Source organism: Impatiens glandulifera, chromosome 2 (genome assembly GCF_907164915.1).
Source record: "Impatiens glandulifera chromosome 2, dImpGla2.1, whole genome shotgun sequence".
In the NCBI taxonomy this organism is placed as follows: Eukaryota; Viridiplantae; Streptophyta; class Magnoliopsida; order Ericales; family Balsaminaceae; genus Impatiens; species Impatiens glandulifera.
In genome coordinates this window covers 25,857,370-25,873,912 of record NC_061863.1, presented here as the reverse complement: position 1 = coordinate 25,873,912, position 16,543 = coordinate 25,857,370, and the positions used below count along the sequence as shown (strand labels likewise).

Genomic DNA, 16,543 nt, shown 5'->3' with positions numbered 1-16,543 from the left:
TCACATCTTCGGTAATTTGATCGGTGTTTTTGACTGGAGCCGGTGCGGTTGATACTTGAGCCGCCGGTTCCACCGATGTAATCAAAGCTCTAGTTGCGGTTGATGTGGATGCTTCATCTTCGATCCGAGACTTGATCTCGAATTCGTAGGCTTTCAAGTCCTCAAACACATCATGCAACTTCATCTGTCCAAGGGTGCTTGACTCCCTCATCACCATGGTCTTGATATCCCACGTGCTTGGCAAGGATCTTAGAGCTTTGATGATCACTTCTCGGTTGTCATATTTCTTTCCGAGTGTTTGAAGCTCGTTGACTACACTGGTGAACCGGTTGCTGAATTCCTTCATGTTTTCTCCCGGTTTCATCCGTATGTTTTCATATTTTTGTGTAGCCACTAAGATTTTGTTCTCCTTGGTTCTTTCGTTTCCCTCGTGGATCTGAATGATCGTTTCCCAGGCTTCCTTTGCATTTTCACACTCTGATATTTTGTTCAAAGTGTTATTATCTATAGCCTTATAGATATGCCTCATGCAATGGTTGTCCAGGTTACTCCGTCTTCGGTCTTCACTCGTCCATTGGTTTTCCTCCTTGTTGATCTTGATTGGTCCCTCTTTCAGAACTCTGCTCATCTCATCATCTAACGTAATCAGATGTAGATACATCTGTTTCTTCCAACTGCTAAACACTTCGCTGTTTAGCATTGGTGGCTTGTCGCTGTGGGTCATGCTTCCCATCTTCTTCGGTTGCTTGAGTGCTAAGAACCTCGCTCTGATACCACTTGTTAGGATCGGGGACGCCCTTGGAGGACCGGGGTGTTTTCCGGTTTCGGTAAGGGTGGCCACTTACAACACACACACTTTGGTGATAGTCCGGTTAGAGACTATAACCGTTCTCAGCACCGCACAAACTGTCACAGACTCTTGAACCGGGTTCAAGGGCGGAAATGTCTGTTTCAGGTTGAAGCAACGAATGCGACTTTAGATGATGTTTAAGAAGGAGTCGGTTTAATGGAGGTGAGTGACCGGTTTTAGGAGTATAATTAGTTTGAGGTTAGGCTAAGTAATAGAAGCAAAGAAAAGAACACGAGACAAGGATTTGTTTATGGATGTTCGGAGAAAACCCTCCTACGTCACCCCTTCTTCTCAGGTTATGAGAAGGATCTCCACTAACTCTTTAGAGTTACAACAATACTGCCGGTCGAGCCCAACTTCGCTACTCGCCGGTTACACCAAACTCACACTTTGATGTAATACAACAACACAACACAACGTCACACAAAGAGCTTCCGGTTTTAGACACACCGGTTTTACAGTATATAGGACTTTATCTCTCTAGAATTTAATGCTTTTACAACTTTCAACTACTTCTGAACTTCTTCGAACTGCTTGTGTATTAAATGAAGACGTTTGATCTTCCTTTTATAGCTGAAAGTTTCCAACGGTTACTTTCTTCTCTCTCCTGCGGATTGGTCGATCGTCATCACGCCTGTTGCAGAAAAGGTTGCTTGCACGCTTCACTTTCCTCAACACCTGGCATTCATGCAGGCAACTCTGAGCAAAAGATGACGTAGCCGGTTTTCAGATTTGGACACATGTTGAACATGCACTTCCGGTTGTCAATTTCAGATCAATAAAGCATCATTGCTTTCCTCGCATGCTTCCGATCGGATCCGATCTTCTTTTATTCTTTCAAGACACGTTTCTTCCGTCATGGTACGTCACTCTTGAAGTTTGAATCTTCTGACTTTTGTTCTGAACCTTCCGGTTTTTGTGTCTTGTGCAGTATGATCCGGTTGGAATGAAGGTTTCTGTCTTGGCTAACCGGTCGCTTGAGAAAGTGAAAACCGGTTTCTCTGATCTTTAACTTGATCACTTGAAACTGGTTTCTTTGAAGTAGAGAAGCAACCGGTTTTGATACGCCAACCGGTTCATACGGCTTTGATCTGTACCTGCACATGAAGGTTAACTTCTGTTTAGTTCGTCTGGCCGGTTCCAAAAATTAACTTAATTAATTTTTCTATCAGAGTTATGACCAGCCGAATGGTCAATAACTACTTTTTCAGGATGAAAGGAGTTAGGGACACCAACCTTGCATCCTCCGTTCAGTAGTCGAGCGGACAGTCGACTACCTTGTCCAAATGTTCCTCTATCTCTCGCCGTCCAATCCCAGCGAAGAGAAGAAAGTTGAGGATTGAAGAGTCGGTTGCGAGCTCCAATAGTCAGAAATGTGTCTCTGTTGGAGAGACTATTGAGGTTGCCTCCAAGTCAAAGAAGGAAAGGGTGGAGGAATCTCCTACTACAAAGAAAAGGTAACTCCTAAGGTAGTCCCTGTATCTACTCTGGCCGTAGTGCCTGTTGAGGGACCGATTGAAACACCAACTACTGCGTCAGCTAGTATTATTACTAAAAGTTCTGCGGGCGACATTACTATCACCCCTACTGCAGAGCCTGCTGGCCAGATTTCTGAAACTCTAACTATTTAGACAACTACTGGCCCTACCACTGTAAAGCAAACCATCGATCTCATCATGGAGGAGGCTGAGACGACGTGGTGTCGGAAAGGCTTGCACTATTCGACAGGTGGAGCAACATAAGACTTCACTAGAGATTCTTTCAATACCTCCACGATGCCAACATAAATCTAAAGTGCAATGCACTATTCTATATGGAGAAATTAGTCATGACTTGGTGCTGCACCAAGAACATTCAGGAGGCTCTCAAGAGGAGAGAGTTGGTTGCGGCCGTCGCTAGAGGGAGTGCCTTGCACCCGATCCTTTGCCAAAGACAGGCAAATTACAATCCTCAGAGAGAACAACATGAATGAATGTCAGGGTCCATATCCGTCTGTAATAGATCCTAGACTCCTTCAGCTCGATTGCCTTGTCATTCATACATGGCACGAAGTCCTCTAATAATGTTGAACAACAAAAGGTGAAGTCCTTGGTTGTGTTGAACAGTTTAGATGTCAAAGAGAAATTGTTCTTCGTTGAGAAGTTGTGGACCTCTGTGCAACAACTCTTCATGGTGGCAGCACAACAATTCCTCCCTTCTATAAAGCGACTGCCTATCCAATTTACAGAGCAGATGCCTCTCCAAGCTACTGTGCATCAGTAGCTTCCTTCCGCTGCTGAGCAGCAGGTATCCCAAACTGCGGAGAAGCATCCACCTCCTACTCATGAGAAGGAGCCATATGCAGCTTGAGCAGCATCCACCTCCTTCTCATCAGAAGGAGCCCTTTGCAACTACTGAGTAGTAATCTTTTCATGCTGTTGAGCATAACTCCTCAAATGCTTCTGAGAAGGAGATCTCAGAAGCTGCTGAACACCACTCCTCCCCTTCTCATGAGAAGGAGAACTCCTATGAAAGTCTTTCCGCCCCTGCTCTGAGAAGGAGCGATTTGAAGCTGTTGAGCAACATTCCTCCCCTACTCCTAAGAAGGAACTGTCTTAGGGTACTGTGTTGATATCTTTAGATTTTGAGCCGGAACCCAATCTGTCTGCCGAGAAAACTCCTTCCGCATCTAAGTAGTAATCCCTCCCGACTACATCCAGTCACTTTGAAAGTGACTGGATTTCACAAAGACCTTTGTGCAAAAATTCAAGGGGTGACGATGAGTCTCGAGCGCTAGTTCAAGTGCCCACTCCTCGAGTCTCTTCTTCCTCCAAAGAGCCATCTGTCATTAAGGTAAGTATTCAACTCTTCCCTCTTTGCATCCTCCAAGCCGGTTCCCATTTGGAACGATCGCCTCCCTCTTCTCCCGAAGAGTCATCTCGAGGAACGGTGGATCTTCGAAGTCTGATACAAGACGTCATTGCGCCTCTACAATAGAATGTTGCCGCTATCTTTAGTGAATTGGAATTTTTGAAGGAGCAGTTCGCTGCCACCGCAACTGCAACGGCCTCAGTAGTTTCGGCATAGAATGATATCCATAGCCAAGTTTCGAGGAGTTCTATTGAGGTGACGATCATAAAAGAGGCAATGGCTAGGCTCAAATCCATTCTAACAAAACTTCCTTTGACCATCACGGGGATCTCTCAACAAAAATTGATACTCCCGACTTTCAGCTTGTCGAAGTAACAAACCACCTAAAAAATGCACCAGACAAACATATAGAAGATGCTGATGCTGTTAAAAAGGGGGAAAGCAGTCGAAGTGGAAGATCATGTAAGGGAAAGCCTGAACAAGGAGGAAGGGGACTCTTATTCTAAAGGAAAGCGGAGAGGAAGCCAGCTGAAGGCTCGAGCAAAAAAAGGGATATCTAAACTCTGTATATTTTGTATTTTTGTAAATATATAATTTATCTTTGATTTCCTGATCTTACGACTTAGTTTTAACATCATCAAAATTGTGGAAATTGTTAGATTAAATTAAATAAAGAAAAAGAGAATTAATTAAAAGAGAAATAATTAATTAAGTTCAATTAAGAAAAACGCTTCAATTGATTAAAATGAACTTAGAACAATAAAACTAATTTTAATCAATACGACATTGTTTTGATGATGCGTTATTAAATGAATAAAACTAAGTTATGAAATTTGTTTAATACGCATGTACAACTCATGAGGCACTGGAAACTGAGTTGACGTCAGTAGAGCTGAAGAGACATTGGAAGTAGGGTTGCCAATAGCAGGTTGTCCTCAACACGCTAGCAACAACCTTGCTTCAACACTAATCTGAAGAAGCGCTGACAACAGCCTTGCTTCATTAGCAGTCTGAAGAAGCGTTGACAACAGACTTGCTTCAACAGCAGTCAGAAGAAGCGCTAACAACAACCTTGCTTCAGTAGCATTCTGAAGAAGCGCTAACAACAGCCTTGCTTCAGCAATAGTCTGAAGAAGCGCTGACAGCAGCCTAACACTAACAGCCGTCTGAAGAAACGCTTTATTATCAGCATAACTTATCAGGAGCACTCGCTTTTAGTAGGCTGATTCATCAGCTTAAAACGCCAAGTGTACAACTTCCATGTACAACCATCATAAAATTAACACATATCACATTCGACCATTGCTACATTTCAATATAAAAGAGTAGTAGAGTACAACGATGAATCTTCTTTGTCAATTCACGATCCATGAATATCTTGATTCTCGATACGACAAATCCTCCAGGTCTATTCACTATCCCTGGATATTTGGATTCTTGGTACGAAGAATTCTCCCGGTCAATTCACGTATCCAAGAATCAGACTAAACCGTGTTACGCTTCAATATAAAAGAGCAGAAGAGCACAATGACTCTCAAGTAATTCTTAATCTTCAGACTCTCGATCAATTTACTCTCTAGCTCATCTTTCATAAGTGCATTCTGTATTTCATTTATGCCAAGCTGAGAATTAATTTTCTGTAATATCTAAGAGTATATTCAGTGTTGTAAGTCTGTTCAACGTAGTAATAACTCAAAGTTCAGAACATACAACTGTTAAGTCCTGTGTTCTAACTAGGTATGTGTAGACGCTATACAAACCAAAACCTTCTAGTGGAATCCTTCTGTAAACAGAAAAGAGGTGACGTATAAGTTTTATCTCCGAACATCCATAAACTCTTGTGTTATTTCCTTACTACATCTCTCACTCTGTAATCTTCCGCTTCAAATCTAGTAAGCATTTCCGCACTTGAATCCGTTCAAGAGTTTGCGACGATTTGCAGAAGAATAGAAACAATTTTTAATCTCTAATAGGATTAAAATCGCATTAAAAGTGAAAATTATCTCAACAATATTCAACCCCCTTCTATTGTTGAAATCAATCCTAACAACTTTGATGGAGAATGTGCGTTGTATGCTCTTTAATGTTGATTTATCAAAGTGTTTTTGGGCTGAAGTTGCAGCTTTAACATGTTTTCTCGTCAACCGTTCTCCGTCAACTATAATTAATAAACAGACTCCGCAAGAAGTATAATATGGCTTTTTTTTCTAGTTATTCAGATTTGAGAATTTTTGGTTGTTCAACGTATGCTCATATTGATCAAGGAAAATTGAAAGCTCGATTTGTGAAGTGTATTTTCATCGGTTATAAATCCAGTGTAAAAGGGTAAAAACTATGGTGTCCAAAAACTTGAAAGGTAATAATTAGTCGAGATATTATTTTCGATGAAATACATATGTTACTACATCCACTATATCTTTTTGCAATAAGGTTAAAAAAGAATCTAGCATTTTTGATAATAATACTCAACAAAAATCTAGTACACATGTGAAGTTTGAGAGCATATTAGAATCTGAACATGTAATACTACTGTCAACTACACCATAGTTGCCTGATACTTCATCACCGTCTGCACCACCACAATATTCGGTTTCTACTGATAGGCTAAGACGTGATATTAGACCTCCTTGAAGACTCGGTGAAGCTGATTTGGTTATTCATGCATTGAGTACTTTAGAAGATATTGAATCTTATGAAGAACCTTCTTCATATTCTGATGCAGTCATTTGTGATGACTCTTAAGGTACGTGGAACCTCGTAAAATTATCCGTTGGAAAGAAATTTATTCGTTATAAGTGGGTGTATAAAAGAAAGGAAGGTACACTTGACATTGAAGATACAAGGTTTAAAGCGAGACTAGTTGCAAAAGGTTACAGTCAAATTCTAGGGATTGATTTTACTAATGTGTTTTCTCCGATTATGAAGCGTACTTTGATTTGAGCATTACTTGGCATTGTGGCAATGCATAATTTGGAGCTTGAGCAAATAGATGTGAAGACCACATTTCTACATGGAGATCTAGATGAGGACATCAATATGCACCAACCTGATGGATTTACAGTCTTAGAACAAAAAGACTACGTATGTTATTTGAAGAAATCTCTCTATGGTTTAAAACAATTTCCAGGGTTGTTATAAAATATTTGATTCTTTTGTGATCACTCATAACTTCAAATGAAGTGATTTTGATAGTTGTGTCTATTTTAAAATTGGCAACGATGGATCGTTTGTTTATCTCCTCTTATACGTTGATGATATGCTGATAGCGGCTAATGATTAGAAAGAAATAAAGAAGGTAAAGATGCAACTTAGTAGAGAGTTTGATATGAAGAATTTAGGAGCTGCAAAGAAAATACTCGGAATGAAATTTTTTAGAGATAGAGTAGTTATAAAATTATACCTAAGTCAAAAATGGTATATCGAGAAAGTCTTTCGTAGGTTAAGTATGAATAAGACAAGTTGATTTAGTTTTCATCTAGGCAATGTGGAATGCAAAAGATCTACTATTTTTGAATGTATGACTTTCGATAGTTATTTACCCACTTTAATCTAGGAGAAAATTGATACGTTAAATAGTTATGTAGATATATATTTGCGTTGCTCTATGTTTGTTCTAAAATCAAGGCTTTTATGCCATAAATTGTAATGTTGCATGCTATTAACTGGTGTCGATAATTTGGTGTCAGCCGATCAGACATTTTTATCTCAAAGGACCTAGGCATGATCATCAAGTTAGGGGTGTGTGACATGTACACTATGTTGCTAATTTGAAATTTGTATGTGTCCATATCATTTTTTTCTATTAAGGGGTTTTATTTTTATTTTTGAGAACACTGATTTTGTTTCTCTTTCAGAATGCGATTAATCTATGCCGATTAAACACATGACCATCAATTAACCTTAACTAATTTATTTTTGTGCGATTTTATAATTGCTTTTTTAAATAAGCCATTGTTTAGCTTGCAAGATTGAGCTTTGAATGGTTTACATGAAAATTATTTTTTAAAACAAAATTTTAATCTAATTTATTTTTAGTTAAATTGGTGGTTAAAAATATACTACATTGTCCATTTAATTGTTTATTTGAACAACAATTTACTATTGCAATCAAATAATTTTTTTAGTTAATTAAACAAATTATAATATTTTTCCAAACCTTTATGTGTTAACTTACTATTTAAATGTTATTCAAAAATTATAAAAGTAAGTACTTAGTAACATCATTTTTAGGTTGAGTTTCAAAACTCAACTCATAACTATAAACACTTTTTTACTAAGTTATAAGTCTCCAATTTATATCATTTTTTTTTGGTTGGCAAATTTAATTTTAATTTACTTTTAATAAGACATGTAATGATTATTTATGTTATATTCAACATAACATATGTGTGATATACTTAGTCATTATTCATAATATTTTGATTGTGTTAAAAAATTTGTTTTAAATAAAAATAAATTAATTGTTAAAAAAATAGTAATTATCTTTTGAATATTAAATATTAAGAACATATTTTATATAAATAAATGACCTTTTACAGATTTTTTTTTATTATCATATTATTATTTCTAAATAATCAAACAAGCTTCCATTTCTTTGCTCTCATAGTTGTTAATTTCAAGACTTTTGCTATTTATTAATCACGATTTCTCATTTCCAAAATCGAGTCTTTATCAATTTGCACTTCCTATACTGTACCTCAAAAAGAAGATTTGTGTGTGTTTTGGATTCTACCCACCGAAAGCATCCGCAAGAGGAAGAACCTACAGTAATCGCGTCAACGATGAAGGCGGCTTGGGAAATCAAGAGGAATTTTCCGTTGATTGCCTCTCCCTATGAAGAACAGAAGATTTCCAATGCCAAAAAGTGCACCCAAGGTTCTTCTTCCTTCCCTTATATTTTTCTTCTTTCTTCTTCTGAATAAATGTTTCTATTAGCTGGTTTCGGATCTTTTATCTAGTTTCTAGTGAGCCGCGAACTTCATAGGTTCTGGTGATTCTCATGATAGATCAGCAATTTAATTTCGATTAGGTCTGAAAGAAAATGGAGTTTTTAGTTTCGGTATGAATTTGTGATTAACTGGTTGATTGTGTTCCATTACATTATTTCATTGCAGAAGGAGTTCGGGCTGGAGCCAAATCAGCTTCCATTGCGTGTGTTACCAGCGCCATTCCCACTGTATGTTGTTCTCTCCGCTTTTTGTATTGTGAAGTTACTTTTGAATTTGTTGTTGCTATGATAACCTTCTAAGACACTATCTAGTTTCTATTCTTATGTTTGCTTCTACTCTTTTGTAAAACTAAGAACCCCACTCTAGATTCAGATACATTTGGGTATGAAAGTTGTAGCAATCTGGATACAATGGAAATTGCATCACTTTCAAATAACTTTGATCGATGATTCAACTTTCAGATTAAAATGTAATTGGGGCAGTTTGTTGATCACTTTAAAGTATTTTTTTTTTGTATCCATGACCAAGCAAAATCTGATACCGCCTCTATCCGGAAGTGTAATTCTATCATCAATGCGTTTTTTAGGTGTATTTGTATCTAAACCAGACAAACGAGATCACATCTTGATCCACACCTGAATGAGAAATCTTGTTGAAATGGTGTTTCCAAATGAAGTCTTAATTTACTACTTAACTGTTTTTCTGGTCAAAGCAAATTTACTTACAACGATATATGCTCATTTGTGATTTGTCATTTGCTCAAGCTAAATGATTGAGGTAGCTGGCTGAGTTTAAATGTGATTAAGAAATGTAAAAGAGAGGAGATTGTTAGCATAAGCCTGCTCCTATTCCTTGTCCAGTGAAGAGAGATTAATGATGTGAAGTTGCCATTTCTGGTTTCTGACTCAATGATTAGTTCTGGAACATAGACGAATTTATCCAATATATGCTATAAAACATCAAGATGATTATCCCTTGAGCTACTCTTAATTCAACTCTCATAAGACCTTTCATTAACAAAGCTGATTTGCTTTAATAATGTTGTAGATGACTTAGTCTGTTCTTTAGAAACTTTGTATTGGGCTTGTTAATGTTCAGTGGAGTTTGGTTAAATTCTTATTGAAGAAAAAGTGTAAACAACATAATAGTTCATTTCCAGAGCTGGTGAACAAACTCAAATTGGTTTGTAAGCTTACCACTTAAGAAATTGACAATCGTTCCATCTCATTTTATACTGAAAATTTGTATTTTACATGTTTTTATAAGAAAGGTAACATCTACATACTTTATTTATCATAATATGGCCCCATTATTTTTGGGTGAAAATATATAAAGTGCTTGGGTAGTTGTATATAAAACTATGTGGTTTTATGATGTTTGTATAAGTTAATTACAGTGTTAAGATGTTCATGTGATCAATAAGGGCTTGTTTGATATAGGGTTACTAGAGACAAGTCATATTATTCGAAGATAGTGCGGTTTGATGGGTCATCAAAGTGGATGATTTGGATCAAATGATTAAAATACCTTTGGTATCTATTATTTTAAAATGTTATAAAAGAAAAAAAGTATATTTTAATTGATGATTTGAAGGAAGAATTGATGAGATGTTGGAATTCTCATCAAATAAGTCCTAAGTTGAGAGAGGTGAATTTCATGAGTTAGAGGTGGCTCAACATTAAAAGGATTGATCTTTACTTTGTCAATTAATAGACACTAGGAATTGACTCTTGGGTGAAAAGGAATGTATGAACATTGTCTGAATGGGTCTTCCTCTTCTTGAAAAGAGGCTATGGAGAAGTAGAGACATAGGGGTCACCTTTCCCTCATAGTTGTCTGTAATGGAAGTGGTCTGTTCAATCTCATCAAAGCTCAAGGACAAATCAATAACTCCATTCCTGCTGCCAAATAAGTATTGAAATTCCGTAAAAATATGGAGAGGTGGCTATAAGAAGATGGATTCACATGGTCTACAAAGAGGAGTGATGACCCGATGAATTTGTAGGATTGATAGGTCTGTTATTAATGAGCAATGGCTTCAACAATTCTCCAAAAGTCAGTTTCATGTTGTTGAACCAGTTCAAGCCGTTGAGCCTAATCTCTCAGATCATTGCCCTATCATCCTATATTGGGACCAAAAGTGAATCATTATGCTCCATTCCGATTCTTCAATTTTTGGATGGAAAGTGAAATGTTTAATAACATTTGGTTGTTGGCATGTCGAAATTGTGGGGACCAAGATGTTCAAATTATCTAGGAAGCTCAACCACTTGAAGTTCACACGATAATCATTCGACAGCTAAGTGTTCAACAAGATCACACAAAGGGTCAATGAGGCAAGGGAGACTTTGGAAGCAACTCAAAAGAAGTGTACGACGGGATCTGTGACTGATGTTCTCCAGAAGCTAGAAAAGACAAACTCATAAAATGCAGATAATTGAGTGTTTTGGAGGAGAGCTTTATGAAGAAAAAATCAAGACAACTTTGGCTCACCCAGGAGACAAAAATACAAACTTCTTCCACAACAAGTTCAGCTCATGATTGGTGTGGAACAAAGTATGTTGAAGAAGGAAAATGGTGACCTCATTTAGGGACAAGATAAGATTCTGAAAGAGGCTCTGAGGTACTATGAGGAGCTTTTTGGGAGATAAAGAGTTCCTAACATCTCTTGAGAAACTTGATCACAAAGAGAATCCCGATTGAGAAGACAACCCACTTGACTATTGAGGTTACTAGCGAGAATATCGGGAAGGTCATGAATGGTGACAAGAGTTCAAGACCGGATGTGTTTAATGCTACTTTCTTTAAGGAAAAAAATTGGAATATGATTGGATTGGAAGTTACTGAGGCTGTCCAGGAGTTCTTCTAGAATGGTAGAATGTTGAAGCAATGAAATTTCAAACTCTTGATTCTGATATCAAAAGGGCATTCCCCAGAGACTATCTAGGGCTTCAGGCCCATCTCGAGATGCAATGCAATCTACAAGATTCATGGACAACAGATTGAAGCCACTTCTCCCTGACATCATCAACTATAATCGAACAACTTTCATTCTTGAAAGGTCAATTTCTCTCAAATCTTACTTATTCTGGGTCGTTTGAGAGACTATAATAAAATACACATTCAACTAAGGTTGCATTTAAAATTGATATTAGGAAGGCAAATACCGTTTTTGAATCCTTAGAATTGTTGGATTTCTTCTGTGCAATGTGTTTCTACTCCACATTTCATTGTTAGTACTAATGGTACTCAAGGTGGCCTTTTTAAAGATGAACAAGGACTTAGGTAAGGAATCCTCTATCCCCTTATCTCCTTGTCTGCATTATGGAGATTTTCATCTCTATAATTCATTATCTCATTCTTTCTCGCTCCTTTGAGTTTTACCTAAGATGCAAATATTTGCTTCTTGGTTGCCAAGGCTCATGTGGATTTTATCAAGATGACGAAGCCCTCACCATGTTCTCAAACATCACAGAGCTCAATGTAAATGAAGGTAAAAGTCAATATTGTTGTGTTGGGTCACTTATGACTTGAAAATGAGGATCAACAACTTCATGGGGACATGGAAGAAGGACATTTGCTAGTGAAATGCCTCGGATTTCATTGATTGGGTCGACTCCATGCTACTATGTGTAGGCCACTTGACGAGAGTATTATAAACAAGATCAAATGTTGGTTAATGAAACATCTTCCTACGCAGGATGAATCCAACTCACCACCATGTTGATGGGAATTCAATGTTTATGGTGCCATAAAAAACCTTGACCAACTGATAATGGATTTCATTTGAGCACAGGTGAAAGTGGAGGTAAGAAGATTAAGTAAGAAATGGGTTGTCTCCCCAGACAAGATGGTGACCCTAGAAATAAAAGTGTGAAGAATGGAACATGATTTTAATCATAAAGTACCTTTCGGCATTATCTAAGAAGGACTCATTCGAATTTCATAAAGGCACAATACTTTTGGACATGCCAATTTAATGAAGATGTAGAGTGTGAGCTCTTTAGAGTGAAAGTGTTATTCGGTATGAATGTTGTAATTTACATAAAGGCTGTAAAATATATAAAGTACATTGACTACAATAAAAACAATACAATTATTACAAGCAATATATTGAGTGTAGTCAAAGTAACACACATTGAGTGCAAGCAATTGACACCAATTTCAATGAGAGAGATAATTTTGTAGAAGATATCTCCTGTACACTAAAAAAAATCTTCAAATTCAGAAGATCCTTATGAAATCTTGGTTCGAAGGAGTCATGAGAAAAAAATCTTCAAATTCAGAAGATCCTTATGAAATCTTGGTTCGAAGGAGTCATGAGGCATGAGTTCAGGAACTTGACTCTTGGTTTGAGATGTTTGTGATATAGCTTAAAGTAGATTTAACTGATAACCTAGCTATAAGTGAGAGATATCTTGATTTAAGTGAAGAATATAATATAATAGAGGTGAGAATGAGATTCACAAGTATTAGGTGAGTAAGAAATTAACGATAAGGAAGAAGAAGATAGGAGATAGAAAATAGAGAGAGAAGTTAATCTTAGAAGGTTTCTGTAAAAATGTCGGGGTACCCCTTGCAGATTATGATCTCCTCTTTATATACCCATCATCTGACATAATTAATTTCCCGCTAATTCCATATATTTTGCTAATACCTTATTAATACTTATTTATTTCCATAGAAATAATTATTTATTAAGTATTCCATATTCTGGCTAACTGCCTTATTTATAATTATTTATTTTGCATAATTAAAAATAGAACTGCTGACATGGGTTACGTCTACCCGTCAGCTTATTTTAGGGTTAGGAAACCTAACCCTAACAATCCCTTGTAACAGTTTGGAAGCTAGTATCTCTGTTGTCAGAACGAGAAATGTTACCAAGACCAGGAAGGGCCGTGAAAGTCAAACAGTTTGGACAGGCCTAAAGACAATACTAATACATGTTATTATTGGAAAACAATAACTCGTGGTCATTTGTCAATTTATAAGGCTTGGGAAATGATTAGGAGTCGTGGCGATATGATTTAGTGGAGCAAGGTAGTTTGGTCAACAAATGTGGTTCTTAGACATCAATTCATCAGTTGGTTGGCTGGCGTTCCGTGGAAGACTATCGACGAAGGATGGAATATGAATATTCATGGTCATGGACAACATTCATTTCTTTTTGTGCGGACTATGAATATTCATGGTCATGGACAGCATTCATTCTTTTTGTGCAGAGATGTAGAGGAAACAATAAGAGTGCGGACAACAGAAACAAGTTTCAAGAGATTGACTTGGTCTACAAAATTGGCTCATCGGAAGACAAACAAAAGATCCTTTACTCGAAGATCTATATATGTGCTTTTTGGGCAATGATCTAAAATATATGGCGGAAATAAATGCTAGACACTTCGACAAGACGAGAGATGATGAAATATGCAAAGAAATCTTCTCAAATGTGCTTATCGAGAGTAGAGTGTGGAAGAAGAGTCCAAAAAATCTCACCAGTTGGACGTTTTACAAAGAATGAGGACTCATGCAAAGAATGAGGATTGGAACCTGATATGATGTTTTCACAGCGCATGTTGTTAGCAATGAAGTTGATTAAGCTAGTTTGATGGATGAAATTTAGGATAAAACTTATGATGTATATTTTTTGATTTTGATAATGAGAATTGGGTAGGTTCAACATCTAATTAAAAATTATGTAAATCCTTGTCATTATTAATACTACAAGGTTTTTTTTGTTTTGCCCAAAAAAAAAATGGTTATAAAATGCATTGAAGTGGTTGACAAGAAACATATATCTCAGTAACTGATTCTTGGTTTTGTATGTTAAATAAGTATTCTCAGAATTTATTTCCTCCAAGGTAAGTAAATTTGAAGCCTTCACCGTCCCGTTTATGAATGAAGTTCCAACAACTAAACAATGTCTTAGAATAAGTTTCCTGTTTTATTTTTGAAATTTTAACTTTGTTGTCATGTTTCCAGTTGGTGGCTTGTCGTAAAATCCCATGGGCGAAGGCGAATCTCAACTATACAGCCCAGGCACTAATCATATCTGCTGGTAATGTCAAAACTTATGCACCCTGTATTTGTTTTATTGTGTAATCTGAATATGGTTGGAAGATTGAGTCTATTAGTAAACAAAATAAAAAGTATTCTATAAATTGGGCCAATTTTAATTACCTTATTCAGATCCATATTGTTTTCTCCCTTTTTGTAAGGAATGGCCTTGCTTGAGTTCTTATATTTTTTTACTCCACTTCATTTGTACTAAATACTTTCATCTGTCAATTGTCTATTGTTCTTACCGAATCATAGGTAATTGGGTTTTCCACTGTCAAACATTTTGAATCGCATCAACTGTGTTTTCATCACAAACTTACTACAACAACACCACACCTCAGCGTTTTCTTTCCCAACTAAAATGTCTGTTCATTTCAGTAGGGAACCATATTGTTCATCTGTTTTAGATATAGATAGAATATTTCTGATGAGAAATAAAAATGTGTTGTTAGTGTGCTCAATCATGCCTAGGCGGTTAGAATGTAGTGAATTATTTGCCTTTTCAGTTCTCTGGAATGTGTATGTGACTGATGAGTAACTTTTTTTCTTTTGTTATGAATCGAACAGCTACAATTGCTGCTTACTTCATTGCAGCCGACAAAGCTATCTTGGAGTGTGCTAGGAGGAATACTCATTATGAAAAATCGGGATGAATTTTGAGTGATGGGAGCTTTTTATTTATGCTTTCTTTGAGATTTTATGAACCCAATCACCATGTTTTCTTTTACATTTTACTTTTTCTTCTCTAAGGTTGTTAAGATATTAGAAGAAGAATCCAATTGGGTTCCTTCATAAGAAATAAAAATGAAACAATCTTATGTTTGTGTGAACTTGGGTCTGCTGTCCCAAAACCCTGTCTTACTTGTTGTTCCATTAAACAAAATGACAATGTTTTTGATACATTTAAAAAAGGATGCCCTATTTTTTCTTTTATTTCTTTCATCTCGTTCTTATCTTTGTTTCTCCTCTCCCGTTCTTCACGAAGTAAAATGAGGATGTAAGTGACCTCTGTTATCACAATAATTATCCAACTGAAGAATTCGTGTTTCTGAGTAAAATTGAGGTGATCACGAGAGATGGAGATGGATGAAGAAATGATGTTCTTTGTTATTAACTTATGCATAGGGCCGGCTTGGAGTAAGTTCGACAAATCCTCGCGTTAGGGCAGTTCGTTTATTAAAAATAGTAAGATATTTAGTTAAATTTATTATACTTTTAAATATAAAATGTTGTAACTTAGTGGTTCAAAATAAAAACTTAAAATTATTATTTGGTTATGGGTTAAATCTCATCAAAAGTTATTTTTTTAATTAATTTTTTAAACTAGACAAGGGTAACAAAAAAATATCGACCTTTTTTCTATCGAGGTCTGGGACAGTCCAAAATTCGGAGTCAACTTTGCTTATGCTGAGTTTATGATTAGCAGAAATAGTGCCAGAATTTGTTTATGGGTTTTGATTTCGTCTTCTAGTGTTTGGAGGGAGATGATGATCAAACATATAATAATTCTGAAAGAAAAAAAAAAGTCCATATTTTCCTGAGTAAAGCAAATGATTATATTCATATTTGTTAAGTAGTTTTCTATTCATGGATTCATGTTTAACCGTCATTATTTTTAAACTATTATTTTATAATATTCACGGGCCTATCAACTAACCCAATTTTAAGAGCGGGGAAGAGAAGCGGAGATAGAAAAGAGACAAAGAAAGATAAGGAGAAATTGGGCATCAATTTTTTTAAATGTATGAAAAACGATGTCATTTTGTCTATTGTGACAACAAGTGAGACATAGTTTTGAGACATCAGATCCAAGCTCGTTTCTATATTATTTTTTTTA

General features: G+C 36.4%; 1 protein-coding gene across 1 annotated transcript; it reads left to right on the top strand.

Annotated features, from left to right (window-relative positions):
• Window positions 1-8,319: 8,319 nt before the first annotated feature.
• On the top strand, window positions 8,320-15,529 carry LOC124923869 (early nodulin-93-like). Its single transcript, XM_047463849.1, has 4 exons — window positions 8,320-8,575; window positions 8,815-8,876; window positions 14,629-14,704; window positions 15,274-15,529. Exons 1-4 carry the CDS (start codon window positions 8,482-8,484, stop codon window positions 15,357-15,359), a joined length of 318 nt encoding a protein of 105 aa, XP_047319805.1. The 5' UTR covers window positions 8,320-8,481; the 3' UTR covers window positions 15,360-15,529.
• The last annotated feature ends 1,014 nt before the right edge of the window (window positions 15,530-16,543 follow it).

Coding starts and splice junctions, on each gene's coding strand:
- LOC124923869 (XM_047463849.1), top strand. CDS start 8,482: ATGAAGGCGGCTTGGGAAATCAAGAGGAATTTTCCGTTGATTGCCTCT. Junction 8,877..14,628: donor TTACCAGCGCCATTCCCACT/GTATGTTGTTCT, acceptor TCATGTTTCCAG/TTGGTGGCTTGTCGTAAAAT. Junction 14,705..15,273: donor GGCACTAATCATATCTGCTG/GTAATGTCAAAA, acceptor TGAATCGAACAG/CTACAATTGCTGCTTACTTC.